The 24,543-nt window shown below is 33.5% G+C and overlaps 4 protein-coding genes across 4 annotated transcripts; 2 read left to right on the top strand and 2 right to left on the bottom strand.

Moving 5' to 3' along the window:
- Positions 1–698: 698 nt before the first annotated feature.
- On the top strand, positions 699–8,004 carry LOC114188128 (fumarylacetoacetase). Its single transcript, XM_028076667.1, has 14 exons — positions 699–1,020; positions 1,672–1,750; positions 2,104–2,162; positions 2,252–2,376; positions 2,459–2,533; positions 2,882–2,957; positions 3,143–3,242; positions 3,324–3,383; positions 3,568–3,638; positions 3,753–3,815; positions 4,172–4,236; positions 4,579–4,675; positions 4,799–4,924; positions 7,789–8,004. The coding sequence occupies exons 1-14, from the start codon at positions 814–816 to the stop codon at positions 7,849–7,851; spliced, it is 1,266 nt and encodes a 421-aa protein (XP_027932468.1). The 5' UTR covers positions 699–813; the 3' UTR covers positions 7,852–8,004.
- Positions 7,975–10,378, top strand: LOC114188591 (BAG family molecular chaperone regulator 5, mitochondrial-like). The gene is made up of 3 exons (XM_028077162.1): positions 7,975–7,980; positions 9,271–9,376; positions 9,501–10,378. The coding sequence occupies exons 1-3, from the start codon at positions 7,975–7,977 to the stop codon at positions 10,079–10,081; spliced, it is 693 nt and encodes a 230-aa protein (XP_027932963.1). The 3' UTR covers positions 10,082–10,378.
- A 4,524-nt stretch (positions 10,379–14,902) lies between these two features.
- On the bottom strand, positions 14,903–16,264 carry LOC114188750 (acyl-CoA--sterol O-acyltransferase 1-like). The gene has a single exon (XM_028077383.1). It carries the CDS (start codon positions 16,049–16,051, stop codon positions 14,963–14,965), a length of 1,089 nt encoding a protein of 362 aa, XP_027933184.1. The 5' UTR covers positions 16,052–16,264; the 3' UTR covers positions 14,903–14,962.
- Positions 16,265–20,490: 4,226 nt separating this feature from the next.
- LOC114187255 (rho GDP-dissociation inhibitor 1-like) lies at positions 20,491–23,021 on the bottom strand. Its single transcript, XM_028075450.1, has 5 exons — positions 22,361–23,021; positions 22,184–22,250; positions 21,575–21,793; positions 21,377–21,501; positions 20,491–20,825 (listed from the first exon to the last, which is right to left on the bottom strand). The coding sequence occupies exons 1-5, from the start codon at positions 22,622–22,624 to the stop codon at positions 20,754–20,756; spliced, it is 747 nt and encodes a 248-aa protein (XP_027931251.1). The 5' UTR covers positions 22,625–23,021; the 3' UTR covers positions 20,491–20,753.
- Positions 23,022–24,543: the final 1,522 nt, after the last annotated feature.

Here is a 24,543-nt window from a genome sequence, read left to right as displayed (position 1 = left end):
AAAAGCACATGTTTCGGATGTCTGAAACTTTTATAATAGCATAATTTGTTAATATTATATTACATAATAGTCACCATTAAAAAAAGTAATTTTTCATTTAATACCATAAAAAATATCACGTAATACTAAAATAAAATAAATAAATTTTAATTTTAAAAGTTATAACAATAAATAAATAAAAATTCTAACCATGTTAAAATACTCTTGTTTTAGAAATTAGAAATATAATGTAGGTGCGGATTCTTGGAGCTGGAGGTAGTTGCAGGACTGTGCACGTATCTAACCCTTCTTTCCCAACAACCACCCCAAATCATCGTCCCATAAACAAGTCCATTAGGTCAAATTGTTAAGTGAACCAAATAATTGAATCTCCAAAACTAACTGGACAAAAATAGATAATTGTTTCAAACAGTTATTAAACTAAATCAAAATTTTAAAAGGAAAATTACTAGATAATCCACTATAAATATTAAATCCCTGATCTTTTTATATTTTTTTAACTACATAATTAATAGCGCATAATTTATATATAATCTAATTCAATCCTAAAACTTCATAAAAAAAAAAATCCTAAATGAATTTATAAAACATGAAGCAAAATAAATAAAAAATATTTTTACGATTACAAATGGAAGTAGGTGTTCTTGTAAATTAATAATTATAATTGTGGCATCTTCATCTCTTTACCTATAAAACAAAACATGCTCTTGATCCCCGTGGAGCGTGGAGCGTCTATTTCAAGGTGTTGTCAATATTGACATAAGCTTGAACAGTGCAGTGGCATAGCATCATCATCATCATCACTTCCGTACAATGGCTGTGCTGAAATCTTTCGTTGAGGTTCATCCAGATTCTCACTTCCCAATTCAGAACCTTCCTTACGGAGTCTTCAAGCCCCAACCCTCTTCGTCTCCTCGCCCCGGCGTCGCCATCGGCGACTACGTCCTCGACCTCTCTGAAATCGCTTCCGCCGGCCTCTTCGACGGTCCTCTCCTCCGAAACTCCGATTCCTTCCTCCAGGTAGCTTTCTTAACTACAATCTGCCTTTCACTTGTTCCACCGACTAAGGCCATGTTTGGATTAAAGTTTTGGAAGTGTTTTTCTGTGAATTATGGTATGCCGGATAAAATAAAAGGAAGAGTGTTGCTTCCATGAACTATAATCCAAACATGAAGTGATGGCGTATGCAAGTTGGGAACCCATTTTCGGATGCATATTTCTGAATTTATATAGTGGAGTTTGGCCAGTGTGGTCTCTCCAAGAACACACGAAAGAAAAAATTGCTGTTTTAGTAGTAAAGTTGCTTTGGAATTGCTCTGACTGGTAACTAAACATGCAATAACCGATCTGGGTAACTTCAAACTTTTATTTTCATAAAGAAGGAAGAGTGTACCTTAATTTTAGCCTAAGATGTCGTAGTTTATAGACTTGTCACAATCTTTTTGTTTCCCGGTGGAACTGAAAGAACGGGAAAAATGTACCTTAATATTTGGATGAACGTTTTTATTTTATTAGACTTGTCTCTCTCTCTCTTACATCTTTTTGTGAAACATGCAACATTGCATCTATTTATTTTAATATAATATTTTATGATATCGTGTCGTGGGTATGATTTATGAGAATTGTTTGGGAAATGAGAACCTTTGGTCTAACTGATTATTTGTGTGACAGCCTAATCTAAATAAGTTTGTATCCCTTGGAAGGCCGGCCTGGAAGGAAGCCCGTGCCACTCTTCAAAAGCTTTTATCAGGTATATGCAACCCCACTTGTTTCTGTCTAATTGTTTAAGGGCTTTTTTTACACTTCTTGCTCTTTTGTTTTGAAAACTGTTTCCAAACCAAGGATTTTAAAAACTGAAAGGCTGAAAAACAGAAGAAATTATAAATGTGTTCATGAGACGAACACTTTCAAATGTCTTGAAGGACAAAAAAATTATAGAAAACATTGTTAAAAGCTGTAGACAAACAAGGCCTAATTGTTCACTGTTCTTTGCTTCTTCTTTTTCTTTACACTGCACTGCATATTAAGGTGTACATGCATGCTAAAGTTTGTATGAGCTGCAAAGGTTGGTTCTTATGCGAATTGGGTTGTTTTTTAATGCAGCAACTGAGCCAACCTTGAGGGACAACAAGGAGTTGAGGCAGAAGGCACTTGTGCCTGTGGTATTGTTCATTGGCATTCCTGATTTATTTTTAAATGGTTGTGTTTGAGTTTGTCACTTCTTTAACGCTTGTGGTGTCTGGATTTTCAGAGTAGCGTGGAGTTGCTTCTCCCTGTTGTTGTTGGGGACTATACTGATTTCTTTACATCTCTGCATCACACTAAAAACTGTGGGCTCATATTTCGTGGACCGCAGACTCCTGTTCTAGATAATTGGTGTGTTGATTTAAAAGGCTTTACAAATGAACTTGAGTATTTTTTTTTTCCCTGTAAATAAAAGGTTAAACACGTTTCACAGGTACCGCCTGCCTATTGCATACCATGGACGGGCATCTTCTATTGTTATTTCTGGAACAGATATTGTTCGACCAAGGTGATAAGTTTTGACACTAATTACACATTTTTTATGAGTTTGCGTGCTTGGTTAAGTAGCTTTTTGAATCTTTTGGTTTTTGCAAGTCTTGTGGTTATGAAAATAAGAAGAAATATGACATCAATGTTTATTGCTTAACACGGGAGCCTTTGTAATACATAGCTATGGCTCTAGCATATACAGTCAACTGTGGAAGGGATATGGTTTCTATTGTCAAGCTTCATGTGTTGTGTATTCATGAAAACAGAAGTATTTTATCACAGCACTGGGCTTTAGCTCCTTTTGTATATATTATGTATTTAGCTCTGCATTCTATCTGACAATATCATGCTGCTTTGTGCTTTCCAGAGGTCAAGCTCATCCATCTGGCGGCTCTACACCCTACTTTGGCCCTACATTAAAGCTAGACTTTGAGTTGGAAATGGTTAGCTTATTGTTTACACATATTTTTGTGGCTATTTACCAACTAAAATGCATATTTAAAGTTCTATTTTAAAACTATACAACTCAAGATGAAAACATAGTGCCATTTTCTTCTTTGTATATAGTTTTTTCTAAATGGGTTACCATGGTACTGCATTATTTTACATTATAGATTTTTTTTTTCAGGCTACTATTGTTGGACCTGGAAATGAATTGGGAAAACCAGTGGATATTAACAACGCCGAAGATCACATCTTTGGACTTGTTCTAATGAATGACTGGAGTGGTAGTTTTCCAATTCAATATTTTTTTTTGTGTTACCATGCCCTGCCCAATTATTGATGCTTTAATGAATTATATTTGGCAGCTCGAGATATTCAGGCATGGGAATATATTCCTCTTGGTCCTTTTCTTGGAAAGAGTTTTGGTAAGATGACAACTAATTACTTGATATCCTTAAGTCCTATTTGAAAAAAGCTTGGCATTTGGACTTGTGCACTATATTCGATGCGGATGATTCCATGTACCATTTGCTCTAGATAGAAACCACCACCTTGTAGTTGTTATTTTTTGGATAACCTTCCTTTATGGTTCTAACTAAAATTATTCAGGTACAACAATATCTCCTTGGATTGTGACCCTGGAAGCATTAGAACCTTTTGCTTCCCAAGCCCCAAAACAGGTAACTAGTTTCTTTCTTTTAAGATTGAGATGTAGGAACTTTATAATTTGGTTGTTCATGTCGGATGTTCAAATTGACCATGACATGCTAATTTAATCTATCCATTAAACGCAGGATCCTCCTCCACTTCCATATTTGACAGAAAAAGTGTCCAAAAGCTATGATATTTCCCTAGAGGTATTTCAAAGCTCCGATATTATATGCATCCGTGTACTTAGTAGTACATCCTCTTGTTCTCTGATTAATTGTATTTCTTCATGGTCCTTGTGTTGTACTGTAGTTGAAGTAGGAATTATTTGTCTTTATGATTTTTTTTCTAAGATCATACCCGATAAGAACTTTAGGACAACTATTTCACAAACTAGCAAAAAAGCTAGCAGCTGTAGTTGGAGAGTCCAAAACCTTATCAACCCCAGAGTAGAATCCATACTTGCAATGTGGGACTCAAATCTCACCGTGCAGTTGAATCTAACAACATTCAGTTGATTTTTTTGGATTATTATGTTAATCATACATTTGTTTCTTGCTTCAAGGCTCACATAAAACCTGCTGGACATGAAGATTCAGGTGTGGTGACTCGAACTAATCTAAATCACTTGTGAGAAATTTCTCTTCAACTAATATTGATATTCAATTATTTAATTATTTCTCTCTCTCTTTCTCTCTCTAATTACTCACACACACACCCCATAGCTAGGAAGGGAATTGCAATAGCATTGTTGATTTAAAAGGTGGTGAATTACATGGAATATATTAGTACTATTTTGTGCATAACTTTACGTATGTTTAGTGATATTTCTTTTTGGTACACTGCACAAGTAATCTCTCACATCTTTTCATTCCATCTAAAAGTTGCTTGTCTCTTGCGTATTAGAAAAAGTTATACTTTTTGAAACTGTTATACACAATACATATATTCACATATTGTATCTCTTTGTAGATATTGGACATTGACCCAGCAACTTGCTCACCATACAATCAATGGTTGCAACCTTAGGCCAGGCGATCTCCTTGGAACTGGGACAGTTAGTGGTCCTGTAAGATTCTATACTTCACACAGTCCAACTTTTTTGTTCCAGTTTTTTCTTTCTCTTTGAGAGAATTGTTCCTTTTCAACTGATCAACTAATTCAGTTAAAATATGTGTTTTTTTCACTGTAGGAGCGAGAGTCCGGTGGATGCTTGCTAGAGTTAACATGGAATGGACAAAATGCACTGTCTGTAAATGGGTTAGAGCGGAAATTTCTTGAAGATGGAGATGAAGTCATCTTAACTGGATATTGCAAGGTTAAAATCAATCATGATTTTCAACACCTGTTTTGCGGAAGTGCTATTATCTTTTCAATTTTTAATCACAAAATTTCTTAGTTTTCAATTCCTTAACTGTTCAAATTAGATAGAAATAAGGTTTAATACAGTTGGTTGATAGTTTGAATTCTTTAAGCATGGTAACATTGGCTCGCTTTCCTGACTTTGTGTGTGGAGAAGACTTTGTGAGGTAAAAGACACTTTAGTGATCTCTGCACTTGGGGGACAAGTCTCATGACTTCTAGCTGTGGAAAGACCTTAAGCAAAAAATAAAAAGAATTTCAAACCTAGGTCTATGCTGGTTTTGTTAGTTTCTGTCAGTATTTGTTAGTTGTTAATATTAGTGAGGGTGTTATTGCATATAAATTTGAGGGTAGGTTCAAATATCGGTCATGTTGTCATTTGTAGGAAGATTGGGACCTTTAGGCATTGGGAGGTGCAGTCCCTTTAAGAAGTTCTGCAGTGCTGTAGTTATTAAAGGTTTTCCTTTCACCAGATTTTTATGAACTGGTATGTTAGAGTTGTGGGTATCCAATCTTTATGGTTCCAGAATTAGGTGGAGAGCTAGCGTATTGTATTTGATGGTCAATCCAGGTTGAGCAATATTTTAAAGCCATCGAACCTGTTCCCGAATAAGCTAGTAAGATTTTGTTCCAGGAGAAGTTATTCGCATTGAAATCTGAGAAGTGATGCTTTAATTGGTGGGTCACTAGGAATGACGCCCACCCAAATGCTGCATGGTGAACCTTTTTGAAGGCTCTGCTCAAACGATTAGAATGATTATGATTTTGATCAACTAGTTTTGGCACGGAAAAAGGAACTAGAACTATGGGAGCCAGAAATAGACATGAAGATGAAGATACTGTGGGAAAAAAAGATGCATCATGGGGTAGAAGAAGTAAGCCTTCGTACCAGAACCAGAAAAAACTTCAGAGATGAACTAGAATCAAGTTGACGGAGAAAGAAGCAATGGTGATGAAGCAAAAGAACAGAGAACTTCTAACTCTTTTATAATGGCAGGACTGGATTTTGATTTGTGGAAGACAGAATATGGGTTGTGACAACAACAGTTGTTTTGGGTCGCAAGATGGAGAAGCAAATGGAGATTTATCCTGGTAAGAAAATGGTGTGAGAATTGAGAAAATACCATCCCATTGGGTGGAACAATGGTGGAGCAGATAGGGTAAGAACACAAAACTGAGAAGGTTAGGGGAAGTCAGATCGACAAGCCACCACCAGTACTGCTGAAACCACCCAAGGCAATTTCTCCCAAGGAGGCAGATGGGCCCTTAGTTGTGATTTAGTTTTGTATCCCAAGCATGCAGACTATTAAGCTGTAACGGATTAGTAGAATTACAGAGGTTTCAAGGTAAAGAAATGCCCTACGAAACAGGGCATTAGAGAAAAATGTAGGCATTCCCCTGTTTGTGTCTGACCAAAAGTTGAGTTGCTCGATTGTTTTGTTGCAAGAAGCTGGAACCTTGGTGAGACTCTTCTAGGAATAGGCGAGACTAATATCTGTTGCTTGTTATATTATCTAGTGAGAGTTAGTTGTTTATGCCAGATTTTATGTTAAAACCAATTGTCATAAGCAAAGTTGTGCTCCGAGACTTGAGAAAGACTATGTGGGACTTCCTAATACTCTCCCAATTAGCTGCACTCCAACACTTGAGACATTGAGACAGACAAAGTGAGACTTCCTAACACTTCCCTCCACATCTGTCTTCCAAACCAGCCGTGCTCTGATATCATGCCAATATCTGTTAGTTTATTGATCTGAGATAGAGAAGAATTAAGGCATAGTCGGGGAAGAATTTTCTTTTATAGTTCGGGGAAGTAAATTCTTTTATAGGGAGGGAGGGAAGGAGGGAGAGAGAGAGTTCTGCTGTGCTATAGTCGGGGTAGAATTGCCCTACTTTATTAATAAGATGTGGGGTGGGACAATAAGGAAAAGTTACAAGAAAATCACTGCAAATTTACTTCCGCAACTATCTGATAACTTGCGCTGCTAGACCTGAATTACTGCAGCAGTCCTGTGAATTTAATTAGTTGTTTGGCATATATTGTGAAATTTAGTATACGAAAGCAAAAAAGAGTCCTACATTGCCTAGATCATACACTCTTAAGAACTTTACACAGTAAGACACTCCTTACACATAAGTGGGTAGCAAAGAGGTGCGCTTAAGTGTATATAAAGGTTTTGGTCTCATTTGGAAATGCATGTTCCGGTTTGCACAATCTTGAATAGTTGTATTTTCTTTTACAACTTGGAAAGAAAATGACGGGCGGAAACTTTTAAACAATGCTCTATCCAATTACATAATTGCTTCTACTAGAACCAAATTTGGGTGTTTTTCCCATTTGCAATATTTCCCGAACATTTTTCTTCGTATGTTGAAAATTGCTTCTAATCTTGTTTGTTTGAGCTTTCCAAATGGGTGGTTAGGTGTTGCAAATGCAGCACCAAAAAATACACATACTAGGATTGCAAGTCAGAAATATGGATCCATGAAAAAGTGAATCGGGCTCTGCAGGGTTGAACGACTGTTTTTGAAGTCAAATCCTGTGGAGTGTAGGGGATTTTATTTCTTTTTGAATTGTTGACAAAGGGAGTGCACCATACCTCTAAATTAGACTGCTGAGATGGTTTAAAACGGCGTGCCGTACTTGTTTTGTTTATCACTGAGTAATGTTAGTCACTTTTATGATGACCACAATGAAAGTTTTATATTCATGAAGCAGTTCTTGATCATTTTTATTTTAAGCATTTATAGTAAGATATCATATTTATCAGCAGTAAAACTTGAATATTTATGTGAAGATCTAAAATTCTTTCTCTGCAGGGAAGTGATTACACTATTGGGTTTGGTACCTGCTCAGGCAAGGTTGTTCCCGCAGCTCCCTGAGGGCATTATCATTCCACAGTCTAATCTTTTCCAGTTGTGGAAGTTGTTGTACAATCAATCTGCAACAGTTTTACTTTCCACCCATGTTATTTTTCTTTATGTTTGTAATGTACTCGGCACATAATGAGAGTATGTTTACCTGAATCTTTTTTATATGCGTACCAAACTAAACACCTCATATTTGCACACATTCCTAAAAATGAACAATGAGAATAAATAATGAAAAATAAGAATGGCAATAATGTCAGTTTTGTTAGAGAAATTAAGAAATGTAATAATTTTGTTTTAATTTAATAAAAGTATTTACAACTTTCTTTTTTCGTTTTCATTTTTTAAATTAGAGATCAAGTGAAGAGGAAGGGTGCAAATGATAAATAATAATTAATATTGTTTTGCGTATTGAAAATTACAGTTAAATAGGGAAAAAATTAACATTGATTTGAAATTTGAAAACTATAGTTAATTAGAAATTAAAAAAAATGATAAAAATGCGACAATTATAATAATGGAATAACTGATTATTATGATTTGTTCCATATTCCATTAGTGTTTAGTATTTTAAAAATTATAATGAGTTACTTTTGAAGTTTTCGTTATTTCTTTTAAGAATAAAAACATGCAATAAGACAATGACATGTATCAACTACATTAGTGACTATTGCTTTATAATGCTAGCTCGTCATGCAAAACCGTCGGTGCAGTTCACAAAAGTCTTGATATGATGTTCTTTTTTTTTTTTTGTTTGCAAAAAGTTTATTTTGATTCTTTTTAAGTAATGATAATATATATATATATATTGTAATCTTGGAATGGTTTTTGTCCCTTTTAATTAAAATACTAAACAGACTAAACCATAGATTAATAAATTGAAAATTTGAAAACTTAATTATTAAAATGTAAAAACATCACAATATAAAGATTTGTGGTTCCTTATTATATTCTATGACATAAATTTGCATGATAAAATTTTCCCTTCAATTTTCTCATGAAAGAAGTAGTATTTTTATTTAAATTGATATATTTAAAATATTATATCAATTTTTATATATGTAGAACCCTAACTCTGAAATAATAATTACAACTATAATTTTTTAATAACTTTTAATAATACATATAATATTTTACCAATTTTTAGTATTTAATATTTTACTAACAACACTTTCTCTTATGCATGTAAATGAACAAGTATTATTTTGAACTATGATATCACCTTGAAAGAATCCATATCAAAGAAAAAAAAATTCCTATTTATTCATCTGAAACAATGCACCTACATCTCTATAAAGAGAACTAACTCTAAAAGTAATGAATTTAATATCCTAGTAATTTCAGCTAACAACATCAGAGATTGATCTCGGTGCCAGGAACTATGGTTATTGAATTTAATGATAAAATTTAAGTCTAGGTTTATGCTGACAGGGTTTGAATTTAAACCGGAATCTGAAGAAAGAGGAGAAGGTGGGAGAAAAGCAAGTGGGGTCATGCATCAACAAAAGGTTATCATCCATTTCATTTCACACAACAGGTACGCGCCAACACCATTAAACTTCATTTAATTTTTCCTTATTTTCCATTCCTTTTCTTACTCACAGTGCCCAATGCGCCACTCTGAAATCCACCTTTCCCCATGAAACCCTCTTCCAAATCAGGTTCCCTCTCCTACTCTACTTCCACCACGCTCACCTACACCTACCACTATGACCACACTCCACCGCCACGCGTCAATTCCACTCCTCAACCATCCCCCTTCCCCTCCCCCTCCCCCTCCGCCGCCGCAGCCACCATCCAATCCGCCTATCGCGCCCACCGCATCCGCGCGCTCTACCGGAAAATAGCTGCGGTCGACTCTGAAGCCGACCGGCTGCAGCGCCTGATCCAGCGGCAGGACACGGTGGACGCCGTGCGGACCGACCACCTAGAGAAGCTCAGAATGAACGAGGCGCTAATGGCCCTGCTGCTGAAGCTGGACTCTGTTCCCGGAATTGATCCGACGATCAGGGATGCGCGGAGGAAAGTCACCCGTCGGATCGTGGGCCTCCAGGAGATACTGGACTCTGTATCGGAGAGCCAGATTGATGAGTCCGGCTGGTGGTCCATGAAGAATTGGGACGAAGTCTTGGCCGACATGGAAGAAAGTATTTGTCGCGAAAGAGGCGGCGATGAAATGGAACGGTTTTGCGCTCAAAATCTCGGCTTTCGTTGCCTACAGAGGTTTCTTCGTGAACCTTGATTCACACCTTTTAGTTATCTATGCATGCTCACATACGCATTCTCTTATGTGTTGTGATTGTATAATATAATTGTATTTTTTTTTATAGCATAATGTAGCATAATCTCCATGTTTACCCAATACCTACCTCAAAAACTTTGTACTTTTGGTGGCTATAGAATATAGGAAATACAGGGGCTGAAATTAATATGGTCTGAAGGAATTAATATAATGCCAAGTAAGTTGCTTGGTGTAAATGGTAACAGTCTCTTTCATATCTCATGAGAAATCAAATTCTAAAATGCTGATTTGAGACCACTTGTGAGTTTCTTTACATGCACTCTCTGGGTTGTAATTATTTGTTGATTCCAGTGAGTTTAGATTCAATTTACTTGAACTCTTTCTGAATTTAAAAAACAAAACGAACTAAGATAATTAAACGTGTGTCTGGGAATCTTTGTGATGGAGTTACCAAAGAATATTGGTAGAAGGAATCCAAAGGTAAAAATATTTTTGGATGTCAGGAACTTATCTCCAAACATGCACTAATTTTACTGGTTTGATGAGGATCTTGTAAATAGATAATAATATTTCTATAGGAACAGCAATAAAGTTTGGTATTCTAGTGAGCTCTCATGAGAATCAAGACCCTATTTTATCTCCAGACCTTTTAAGGTAATTAAAGAAGTTGAGTTTCAACTCACTAGAATGAACTGATGATGACAAATTCAGAACAAGTGCAGGATACATGGATTATTAGACTAACTTACACATGAGAAAACAGAGTAAAGGAGCCAAAAGCAGTAACTGAGATGATAGATAGTGTGCTAGTTGGCACAGGTGCACTTGCACTTGGACATGCATCTCTTGCAGTCTGAGAGTGTTGGGTAAGCGTTGTTGGTGTTGCATTTGGTGATGCAGTTGGGCCTTGAAGTGCCATCCCACAAGCAGCGAGCCATGCAGTGTAGGATTGGCGTGCAGGATGGACAGACATTTTTCATCTGGTTTACAAGGCAGTCTTTGCAACTCTTTCCATCTGTGGGTGGGCAACTCATGATAGGTGAAGCCACCATCGCCATGATCAGCAACAGCACTTGGACCTGGACTGTTACTCTCAGCTTCTTCTTCTCCATGTGAACCTGAACCAGAGGTTTTTACAGTCACAATATGTGTTCTGAGTAGTGTATATGGTAGCTAGCTATGCCGCTTCCACCTTATATAAAAACTGGACAGACGTAGGTGGGAAATGCAGAATTTTAAGATGCGCAGAAGGCATCGGTAGTGTGGAAGCATTAAATTGCATGGCTGACCTTGCAATTAAACACAGCATTTATTCATAGGAGTCTGGCAGCTAATGCTTCTCTCGATTTGCACAACCATACTTTTCATCACTATCCTCTATTAAGTAAACAACAGAAATCAACGCTGAAAATAAATATTTCAGTTATGCTATTATTTTTTTTGTTTATGCCTGTTTAAGATCTATTTATGTATAGAACTTTTTCCTGTAAAAAACGATACAGCAAATGGAAAAGAGTAAATTTCACTTATCTTCTCTAAGAGAGATCTCACACTATTGACTAGAGAGATAACAAGACAAGTCTATAGTATATAATTTAGATTTAAACTACATATCCTTATATTTCCTACAATGACATCTGCACTTCTAAATATCTTTTTTATTAAAGTGACACATTCCTTTTAGTTTTTGTATAAACATTTAAGTTTTATTTTATTTTTAATGCATGAAATTAATTTTTCTTATTTTTTTAATGAAATGATACTATTTTCTTACTTTTTAAGTAGCATTACAAAAAATAAAAAGAAGTTTTAAAATATAAAAATTAAAACCTTTAACTAAAAGTTGAATGATTTAAACATTGAATTCAATATTTCTTAAAGTTTCTTTGAATAATCACCTGTGGTGGAAAAAGGTGAATTAATGACAATTTATTATGACATGAATAGTCCATATCTCATAATAAGTTGATCAATCACATTTTTCTAACAAAAATACTCGTATTTATGATCGATAAAAAGGGATTTGGTATAATAAATGAAGAAAACAATCTTATTATGAAAGGTACAATAGACTTGTTGCAAATTTGGCTCGTAAAATGCAAATCGGACTAGTCTGTTGCGCTTTAAAATGTGGGTTCAATGGTTTATTCCGTCCTGCATAAGTTGTGACCCATAGGCTCAAGGGTCAATCCACAATTTTTTTTTTTTTTAATTTCATGATAAGAGAGAATAATTTAAACACCAAAAGGTGCCCTCCTTTATCTATTTTCTTGTTTTTTAAGTAGGCATTTTCAGCTGGCATAAAGATAACTCTTAGCAACCTACAAAATAAACTAGGAGAAACAATTGTGAACTAAGTATGTCAATTTATGGTCACCATCTCTTTCATGGTGGTTGCGTTTTCGTGCAGAGGAGGGTTGCGTTTGCATCAACCTTTAGCAACGGTGGAGATGCGGTAGCTCGGGTTGAAGATGTTGTTATGCTTCTGGTTCAATCTCCTCTCGTGAAGCTCTTTGTGGATGACGGAGAAGAGGAGCAAGAGCTCCATGAGTAGTGCAACAACAAGGACACCGACATCCTTTGTGGGTGGTGACCGGCGTTGTGACAGTGCCATGCACTTAGTAGAGGCTCGTGGCTCCTCTTTCTTCTCTCTCAAGGTGCTCTAGGAGAGAAAGAGAATGGGGACATTCAAATGGTTACATGAGAGTAATGAATTTTTATTTCTTTAATGAATTCTGAAAAACGTGCCAACGCAATAATTTTAATTTTAAAACAAATTATAAAAAATTGAAACTTCGTTTGTGGAGAAAGATAAATTTCAATGCAGTTAGAAAATAAGGACTAAAATCAATGCTTTTAAAAACCACGTAGACCAAATAATATAAAATTTTTTACGAGTGTCAAACTTAACGATTAAAAACATATTTTTCTCATAATTTTTTAAAAAGAATTTACAAAATTGTATTTATAAATACCATCGTACCAATTAAACATGAATTAAACCTATACAAGGAATTGAAATTATTTTCAACACAAAATAGTAATACAATAAGTTTATGAATATTTTTTTATATATTATTGAAAATTTTCATTTTTATTCCATGTGTGATTTATATTTACAGTTTAGTTTCTAACACAATAATAATATAGAATACATACAAAAAAGCACAACAAAAGAATGGAATTATTACTTAAGGATTCTCTTTTCAATAAAAGGTGAAAAGAAAAACTTTTTCACCGAAAGATTGTAAGGAAAGGGGGATCTCCACCAAGTTTTACTAATATTAACCTTAAAACAAATATTTTTCGCAATCATTTCCAACAAAATACTCAAATATTACTTTTACTAACTTTCCAAAGTACAGGACTAGCCTTCTCAGACTTTTACAGCCTCCTAGATTGAATGAAAAGGATATTACAAACAAAGATGAATGATTAAGCTAAAATTTATCAAGAAATCACTTAAAAGGGAATAATATAATACTATATTTAATTAATGGCTTACTTTTGGCTCGCATAACGAATTGGAGTGTTACTAGGAGACAATTTTTTCTCAAAATTTGTATACTTAGAACACACTTTTGTATGTTCCTTAATAGCATATTGCAATTAAATTTTTTGTTATAAATATGAAAAAGACAACAAAATAGTATTAAATATTATTTATGGTCATAATAATAATTAAGCATATATGTCTAAGTTGTAAAGGTTGAAAAAGACATCAAAATAATACTGTTAAATCATTAAACAATTAGCTAGACGAGGATTAAACAATGTTTACTTGCATATATTATTCTCTAAAATAAGTGTTTTAACCATTTTTAACCAATCACAGCATGTTTGAATTGTAAGATTTTTTTTTCTGTAAGATAATCAATACACATACAAAAACACGCACATATATAAATATATAACTTCATAAAATGGAAACGCAATATAACATAGACGATATAAATATGGTTTGACATAAACACAACCTTATATTACACAAAAACAACTTTGATTTCTTTAGGTTTTTTTTTTATCAAAAAATAAACAAAATACGAAAATAGTAACAACTAGTTTCTTTTTCACAAACTATTGATAGAGTGTTTACAGAGTCATCATTTTGAACGATATAAGTGATCAAACTCGTCAAATTCGCGTTTCTTTCCTGCATATGACCTTGTGATTTTCTTATTTAATTTTGTCATTTTTGTACTAATTTTTCAATTAATTTTCTCATATCATAAAAAAAGACTTATGCAAGCGTACAGAATTTTCAACCCCTTATCTACATTAAAGTTTTGATGAAGCAACCATAAGTCACACACTCGTCCTTTTAGAGACTAAGATCATTATTTTCCACAAAAAATAAATGAATAGTGTAATAAATTTAATTCTGAAAAATTGTTACGCTTTTCATGTATTAGGTGGTCTTATTGCACGTGGTCGTATACGTTGGGCATATGGGTAGACCGCACCTGCCTATGAGTTGAATGAACAAACTAAATCGCATAGTCGCTAACAGCAGATTCTGAATTTTGAACATTCCATTCAACATTAATGTGTTTTATCCTATAACAAAGAGGAAGAGTGTAGGAATTGAAATCTAGTTTTAATTGAAAAAAGTTCCAAACATGTGAAATAAAGCAACTATGTAAAACCAACAGAAAAAGACAGTTTACCTTTTCTTTTTTTTTTCCTCTAAAGGATTAAAATTAAAATTAATAGCAGTGGCTTACGTAACCATGCGAGAATCTAGAAACAATTACAGAGATTTTTAATCGTTTTATACAAGTAAACTTGGAGTATGAACATGGGGATGAATGATGCAAAATATTCGAATCGGGACATTGATATGCACCGCATGAATGAGGTTATTTTATTCTGTGTGAAGTTTCATGTGTTGGTGACGTTAGCGTAACGGTAGAGTCTAGAAACACTGTACACATCCTTGAGAAACTGGGTCAACGCGGTCAACTCTCTGGTTGTTTTCTCGTAAACATGACACCGCACCAGCGCGGGTAGAAACAGCAGAATGGCTGTGTAAAGCACAAACAGCAACGACAGCAGCCACGACGCCACCCTCGGGAACTGCCACTTCTTCCCTTTGAGGCCCTTTTTGAGTGCAACCTCGGCAGCCACACACAGTCCATGAAGGAGAAAGAAGCAGGTGGCGTCCCACGAGGGCTCCCAGGGCTCCCACGTGCGCGTCTCGCGCTTGATGTAGTAAAAGACGAGCTCGTGCATGAGACCGGAGACGGCGAAAGTAGCGACAATGGCGGGGAGTGGGGCCCATCTCCTGCCGATGAGAGGGGTGGCGAGGGTGACGAGGGGATGGTATACGGTAGGGTGCAGGACACGGTTGACCATGATGTTCCAGCGGTTTCCCCAGAAGTCTTGCAGAGAGGTGCAGAGGTAGGGCTTGTCGAACTGCGGTTCGAGGTGAACGCCGAGGAGTTTCCGAGTGGCGGTGGAGATGGTGGTGAAAATGAACTCCAAGCCGATGTACATGTGGAGGCCGTACAAGAAGAGAAGGAAGTTGGGATGAAGATAGTCTTTTTTGGCGTAGAGAGAAATTAGGAGGGCGAATAGGAGGAGCATGGATGATGAAGCGTAGTTGAAGGGCGATTTGGGGATTTGGGTTTTTGAAGGGGTGGTGGTGGTTTGTTGGAAGTTGATGGGGAGGCATGCGATGGAGACGAAGTGAGGGAGAGAGAGGGGAGGGTTGGAGGACAAGGGGCCCTTGCCAAAGGCAAAAAGAAGGAGCTTGAAGGTTGAAAGCCAACCGAGGAAGAAGGAAGAGGGTCCTCCAAAGTGAATGGAGATGAGTCTGAGAGGTAGCAGAAGAAGAAGCACTATGGCTGGGATAATGGCTACAAGTCTTGATGCACCTTCTGGGATAAGCCTCCCAATTCTGTGGCAGTAACACATTGTTGCTGCGGCTATGCTCCATACCATCATCAAATTCTTAAGCTCTCCCTCCATCTCTCTTCTTCAATTCCTCTCTCTCTCTATCTCTCTCACACACGCACAAGCACGAATGTGTATCTATATATACACAATTCAGTGACAGCATGTAATTTCATTGCCAACCCAAAACAGTACCACCTTGGAACAACGAAAACTAATAATACTAAGGCTCTGATCGTATTAAAAGATCGTAATACTAAGGCTTGGATAGACGAAGATTTGGAGAATGACGGAGAAATTTACTCTCATATCCTAACATGTTAAAAACCAAATATGATTCTTAATATATATATATATATATATATATATATATATATATATATATATATATATATATATATATATATATATATAATAATTAATAATAATTTTAAATAATAGTAATTATTATAAAAATAATAATAATAATTTAATATAATATAATTTTTAAAAAATTTATTTAATAATAGTTTTTAAAATTTAATATTTTTAACTAATCCATTATTTCATATATTTTTATCATCAAGGTATTTTAATAATTTTTAATTTTATTTATTATAATTTTTTATTTTATTTTTCACATCACTCAAATCACTCATTAATTTTCATAGAATTTATTTTCAAATTTATTTTTTTTATTCTTTAAATTTACTAAAAAAAGCATACATATTCATCTATACAAATTTATACAAATTCTTCTTCATATTCTTTTCCAAATTCATCTTCTAAAGTGAAAGAGAGCCCGAGTCTCGATTTTTATAACCTGGAGTGGTTAGTCCAGCCATCGATTTTGAATCTTTCGTTTTTATTTTGGAATAAATATTTTTAAATTAATATTATTGTATTTTGGAAATAGAAAGACTTTTATAGAATATAAGAATCAGAAAATATGTGTTAGTGTGGGGAGTTTTGAAATGTTACGTTGAATCTAACCCCTGCGTGGCTGACTAAAGACAATTGGGAAAGAAACAAAAGAGCGTGAGAGTTGTTGGAATGGGAGTGAGGGAAGCAAATGCTAGAAATCAGGAATAGGTTGAAGCAAGATAATTACCTCTAAAGTAAATATATATTTCGCATTAAAATAATAGATACCAAAATTGAAGAATTAAATAAGTGGAAAATTTAGATCTCGCGTATCACGCGGAGGATGAATATTCTATTACCATGCTTCTCTTCACCTATCATCTTTCTTATTCTATTATCTTTCCTTTGGTGAATGGGAAATACGATACAGTAAATAAATATCTGAAAAGTGAACAAAAAATGAGTGTGTTTAATAAAAAAAACAACCACAAGAAGAAAAGAAAGAGAGAGAAGCTATTCGATTATTTATTTCTTATTATTTCTTTACATTTTATTAAAATAAACACTTTACTTTCATTTTAATTCATACTTATTTTCAACTTGTTTATTTCTTTCCTACCGACTAAATCTTTTGAAAAAGTTACATTATTTATTCTCTTTTATTACGCGATTAGATTGCTTGTCTAACCTCGACCACACGTTTTAACTAACTTTTTCATGATCTTAATTATAATTTTAAAAGAATAATATCTCAACTCTAGGTAATGAATTTTATTTCTGCAATAAAATTAAATTGAATAAAAGAAAGAAATTGATTTTCTTAAGTTTGTGTCAAATGTTCATTGCTTTTTAACGTTGCTCCAAGTCAATTTTATCAAAATAATTGAGTTTTTCTAAAGGCTCCATGTCAGTAATTTGTACCCTATTACTATCAAACTGATGTAATTTTATCAATTAAAATGTTATTCTGAGATTATTTGAGTGTTTATTAATGATATTCATTATGATAATCTATTTTCTATCCATAAATTCTTAATGAGTTGTTGAATAATGTCATTCCCTTTAATTGTCTCAAAAAGTTAAGTTGTTCGTTAAGACAAAGCGAGTGCCACTGAAATTGAAGAAACAAAATATAATATTGAACTATCAAATGACCGATTATAAAAAGTGGTATTAATAAAAGTAAAACAATGAAAAACTAGAAAAAGAGTTAATGTCATAAAAAAAAAAACTAAAAGTATTTAACATAAAGTCATCCTGAAATATCAACTTGAGGAAACTAAAATGAATGTTAAAGTTATAAAATCATTACAAATAAATACAAATATAAAAGAAAATAAGTAAATAATAATATTAAGATCCTAAAGATCTAAAATATAATAAAATTCTAATAGTAATTATAAGATCAATATTTTCTCATCTATACTTTTAAAAATACTTAATTAATTTTTATTATTATTGTTATCTATTCTTTCTACCTCATTTGATGTCAAATGGATTTTAAATTGTTTAAATTTTAATTTTTTTAACTCAGATCAAATTGAATGCTTGTTCTGCGAATTTTCATTTAAAAAAATTAAGAAACAAATATCGGATTTACATTTAGTTTTTGAATATATGAACAAAAAAAGAGTGTAAATATTTCAAATAAATAAATATTAAATATGTACGGTTGGAAATCTCAAACGATTATGAATAAGAAGAATTTTTTATATATAAGTAAATACGACCTAACTTTAAAAACAAATTTTGTAAAATTAAATTAAATTTAAAATTTACTTATAGATCGCAATTAATATTTAACCTTACACTTATTTTATAGCCAATTTAAGGTTAAATCGGTTTTAAAATCCACTTATATATTAAAAACTTTTATCAAAATGAAATATAATATTTATTTTATTGAATTACATAATCTGAATAATTATTTAATGGGTTAAAAAATTAAATGACTATTTCGAATGCCAAATACGTAATATAATATTTACATGTATTATTATAAGAAAATTAAGATTGTATAATAAATATTATTTACATTTCTTGATGTAATTCTCAAGAACTAAAAACAACGATTAAAATTTTAAAAGAATAAAATATAAAATTCAAATTCAAATATTCAATAAAAAGACAAAATTTAATTTTAAATTTTATAGGAATGAAAACTAAAAAATACAGGAATTGAAATTAAAAAGGTTATTAATTCTACATAGATTAAAAACACATTTAAGTTAATACTAATTAACATGATAAAAAAACGGACTGTGAATTACAAGAGAAATTAGAGTTAATATATTTTAATAATAATGATATAAAATTTAACTAGGTCATGCTCTTCAATTTTCTTTTTTATTTTCTTTCACATTTTTTGAGAACGTGTTGATGAGTTTATTTTTATGTACTAAAATCATTTGTCCTCAAACAATAACGTATACGAAAATAGTTATTTCTTATTCTTTGTTATAAGAAAATAGTGTTTACAAATAACGATCAAGAACGCTCAAGCTCAATATTAGATGTTAAGGTATCTCCTTAAGCAAAATTACATCCTACAAATTAAACTTAACTATTTTAATTTGTCCCTTTTTCAACAAATTTTCTCTTAGAGTATCATTAACTTATATCTATATCTAAACAACTTTTGTTGAACTTTTTATTTAAATAATTACTAAAATTGAAAATATTATTCTACTGATTATGCAATAAACTTTCAAGAATATTTCAAAATACTTATTCATTAAAAAAAATAATCAACCTTTTCACAATATTAACTTAGTTTAGGTTTACGTTGATGGATAAAAGTTTTTTTTAAGACTTTTTTTTCTTTAAAATATTGTTTTCGGCCTACAGATAAATAATTTTTTTGTGTAGAAACTATTTTTTTTTTAATAAAAGTATTTACGAAATTTTCTAAAAATAATTACAAGTAGTGTTTCAGATCGTCAAAAGTTGGGCATTACACGGAATATATTTAGATTTATGTCAAAATGAATTTATCATAAGATTTAATTTTCACCAACAAAAGATATTATGATTGTGTGCACGTTTTTATTTTCCTATCAAAAAATGTTAGTTATTAGTTGTGGGTTCCCACCCTCCCTTCTAAAATAAAAAAGAAAAGTGACACTATAATCTTCAATATTTTAAATTTTATTTTTTATTTTTTGATATAATTTATTATGAACCATTAATTAATATACTATTATTTTTTTCTTTAAAAGAATCATTAATCCACACTAAAACAGTCATGATATCATTTAAAAATAACGTTATCTCTCCAAACCAACCTTATATTTCAGGGGTTATCTGCACATAACGTACACAGAGACTATATAAAGTCAAAATGTTACCCTGACAAAGAAAAAAATTTCCATATTAAAAGTGACATTCCTAATCTATTTTTTAAATGAGCTTTAGACTAGAAACATTACATAAAAATTGTCAACAGTTTATGGAAAGAGGAAAGATAAATGCAAGCATCTGAAACAAGACAACAGCAAAATATTTTTCACAAGGGTAAGAAAAGTTAAAAATGATCAAAAATTGATTTATTTAAAAAATACTTAATAAACTGTCATATCACATAAAATATATTGTGATTTATTCTTGTTAAAGAAGCATATCATAAGAATATTTACTTTTGAAATTCCCACAAGTTCAGAATGGATATCAAATTAGAATTCAAAAGCATATGTATGTATTTATTACTTACATTGCAACCCTGGGAAGAAACAAGGAGCATAGTTGCTTACTAATTTTATTGACAAAACTATCTATCAAATGAATACCAATTTCATCTCCCAAATCCTCTCATCATTGTTCAAATTACCAGCCTCAGACAGAATTAGAAATAATTAAACTATGAATAAGAAGCAGGTAACACCGAAAGAGATTTCAGCACAAATAACAATGATTTAGGATTCAACATGTTTGACTCCTACTGCCAATCCTTTCGGATATCAAAAGTGTAGTTAATCTCTAAGTAGCACTTGTTGTCATCATCAACAAACTGAAAAAACGATAAACAAAGTATGAAATCAATTAGTTCACGTTAGACTTCATCACAACAACACAAGTTTCTGCAAGAATTAAATGAGCGGCTCTCAAATTTGAAATTAAGTCAGTGGTTGAAAGTAAGCACATGAAGTCTGGCATCAAATTTATTAGAACATTAATTGGTGGGCTGATATATCCAAACTAAGCATTATTTCAGCTACCCTTCATGTCCAAAACAATGTCATAATATAAATAAGGAAGGAGTAGAGTTACTGTTCTTTTTAACCCATATACAGTAGTGCAGTAACTTGTAGAGAAAACTTTGAAAGTAGCTTCACCATTCATGGATAAAGTTGCTTGAAATATGCATGGAAATAGTAAATGCACAAAAGCTACCGGTGTTTTTACCTTTGCCTTGGGTCATTGTAAAATGAGGATTGTTAATCATACTCATTTGAAGACACTTAAAATTGATTAACCACCATAAAAACAAGCCAAGGTAATAGCAGTAGAAATGTGTGAGTAGAAAATATATGAAAAGGGTGTGAGAAAATGTAACATTACCTTACTTCTTGCTGTATATGCTCCTCTAGCAAACATCCCAGATGGTGTTGTCTCTTCGGGCATCTCATGTGTGTAAGGCTCTGCTTGAGGGCTGAAGGTTCCAATCATTTCTTTAGTGCTGTCAACTGCACAAGGCTTAACAATGAGATGAGCTTAAGGACAAAATTTGACAGGGAGTTAGTGTCGCATAGCACTTACCTTTCATACCAGTTTTCCACACAGTGTTGGTGTATTTGAGACCTGAAACGATGTTTTTCTCGACCAGGAAAGTGAACATCAGGCTGTAACGACTACCCTCTTTCAAAGTAAACCACATACCCTTCGGATTTCCTCCTTCTGGTATTGCAAGAACAATGTCAGGTCTATCAGCAGCCTTAATTGCAAGGCTAAGGATCTTCACACTTGGCTCCAGAGATTCTGAATTATTCACAGTACATTTAACAAGTTAGGCGTTGAGAATGGAGGGAAGAATTCAACCATATACCGATTCAATTGTTTGTTGGATTTCATGAAATGAAATCATGTTTTGTATATAACCCATTAAAATAACACATTTGCATTACCAAATAATTACAGAGCAATGATACTCATGATCCTTCATTTTAAAATCAACGGTAACAACTGAAATGAAGAAATGAGATATCTAAGTCCCAGAGAGGACATGGATTTTTTTTATTGCTTTTTCTTCTCTCAAATCGGGAAGAATGACACTTAGATTTTACGACTATGATTCAATATGTGTACAATAAGAATCATGAACAGAGAAAAAATCGAAAAAAAATGAAAGCGAATTCTACACGCAATTACCTCCAACAGAATTTATGTCCACACTTCCAAGAAGCTGTTCCTTCCACCTCCTCAAGCTCTCGTCATCCTAATCCATCTCAATCGGAAACCAACACACAAATGAGAGTTTGGTTGAGAAATTTATAGATTTTTCCGAAGAGCAAATAAATAAAAGAAGAGAAAGAAAGCAAAGACAACCTTATCCTTCTCGAGTTGTTCCTTCAAAGTGCACTGAGGACCCAATTCAATCTTCCTCTCCTCGTCATCATCTTCATCCTCGGTAGCAGCAACGGAACTCTCACTCTTGTATCTGCCGAGGGTCCCTCCCCCTTCATCCGCACTTTCTTCGTGATCAGTACCGGCTTTTCCCTCGTGCACCCGAGAGGCATCATCATCGCCTGCAACCTCATTGTCTTTCACTTTGTCATCAATACCCATGTCTTTCGCAGTGGCCAGAGACATCAACAACCCATCAACGCAGAGAAAAAGACAAAGACACACGCACACGCAAATAGAATGGCCTGAAAACACCCACTTGGTGGAATCTTCCACACAACGAGAATGGCGAAAGAAAAAGGCAACCTTGGGCTCAGAAAACGAAAGAGAAAAAGAGTGTGGGAGGAAAGAAAGAAGTGGGTCAAAAGAATGCCAACAAAGGTAGAAACGCTCTGGTAGCGAGAAAAGACGCCAAGAAGGCAAATGAGAGAGAAAGAGAGCGTTTTTTTAAAATTTTTTAATTTGGTAAAATAACAGAGAAGGAAACGGTCATGTGGTGATCCGAAAGAGAGGAACTTTCAACGAGAAAATATGGTATGAAAGAAAGTGAAAGGGTTGGGAGTAGCACTTGCTTCCACGACCACCATTATTCAAGGAAACCTTCGCTTTGTCTTGACCGTGTTACAACAATGTAACGTAGACTACAATTTGCAGGGCTAGGAAATTATAAAAATAAAAACGCTAATTACGATACGCATATCGTATATGTCAAAATAGTGAGCAATTTAAATCCATATTAAACTTGGTTTCTTTGACCTTTTTCTGTTTGACTCCATCAAGCTTCTCTATAGTAGACTCACAATTTAGCTTTTATGGTGTTTGATATTTACCTTAGAAACACAAATTTAAATTTAAAAATAAAAATATAAAACATTTATTTTCTTTTCAATTCTAAATATATACTTGTTACGTTTAAAATAAATGGTATTGTATGAATGATTTTTTTTATGTATTCTTATTAAATAATTCGTTTTTTCCTTTTTAGTACTATCGAGTTACGACATTTTTTCTATTATTTTAGGTTTATATATCTTTTTGGTACTCATTTTCGTAGTGTTTGTTGCGGATAGTCTTCATCTTGACAGAATGTTTAAAATGATCATCATTTTGACCGAATATTTAAAATGGTCCTCATTTTCGCAATTCGTGTTTTATTTGGTCTTTTTCTATAACGTCGTTTAAATCATTAACGGAGCATTGTACATGTGGCACAGTTTGTAAGCTGTGTCACGTGTATTATATAGGTGTGGTAATTAGATATTTGGAGATAAATAAGTGAGGTAGGGTTTTGGTAAGGAATGTTTGGACAGTTGGTGAGTTTTGACAATCTTGTTCCTCCATTCCCAATTGGTGTTGCTACAATCTTCTTCTTCCCGCAATCCCATTATATAGGTATGTTACGGTTCCAATCTTCTTCCTCTACCTCTGGTTGTAATCATTGGAGGCAACCGTGTTGTATCACTTCGTAGTGGACGAGCAGACTGCAACACCTGCTAAGACTGTACCAAATGTCCAAACTGTTGAGAATGCACCAACTGCTGAAACTGTTGAGAATGCACCAACTGTTGAAACTCAAACAACTCAACCACCAAGGAATGAAGTGGAGAGTCAAGCAGCACCACTAACAACACCAGAAGAACCATCTCAGCAGTTTAGGATGAAATTACAGATTCCATGATAGCAGCTACAAACGTCTTAGTTATTTTTTGGAATTGCTGATGTAGAATTCATTATTGATGTACTGCATTTTGAATTTCCTTAAACTTCGTTCTATTTCACTTTTGCTATAGTGCATTTTGATGAGGATGAATTAACGTTATGAATTTAACTTCTTTCAGACTTAGATCAATTTAATTTTTCTCAAACTTAGATCAATATCACTTACTTCTCAAATTAAGATGTCATGTCGAACATGTTGAGACTAATATCAGCATAATCAAACTAATTCATTTCTTCATTTAAAAATAGTACAAAACAGATTGGACTTTAAAAGATTACACATAATAACAGTACGAATAATACAATAACAGCACAAGTGAACCCTATTACTAATTGCAGCCTCTTCTCAGCAACCTTCAATGACTTCTCTAAATCATTAATCTGCC

Source organism: Vigna unguiculata, chromosome 6, assembly GCF_004118075.2.
Source record: "Vigna unguiculata cultivar IT97K-499-35 chromosome 6, ASM411807v1, whole genome shotgun sequence".
Classification (NCBI taxonomy): Eukaryota; Viridiplantae; Streptophyta; class Magnoliopsida; order Fabales; family Fabaceae; genus Vigna; species Vigna unguiculata.
The sequence above is the reverse complement of the archived record's forward strand: the minus strand, read 5'-3'. Positions and strand labels throughout refer to the sequence as shown.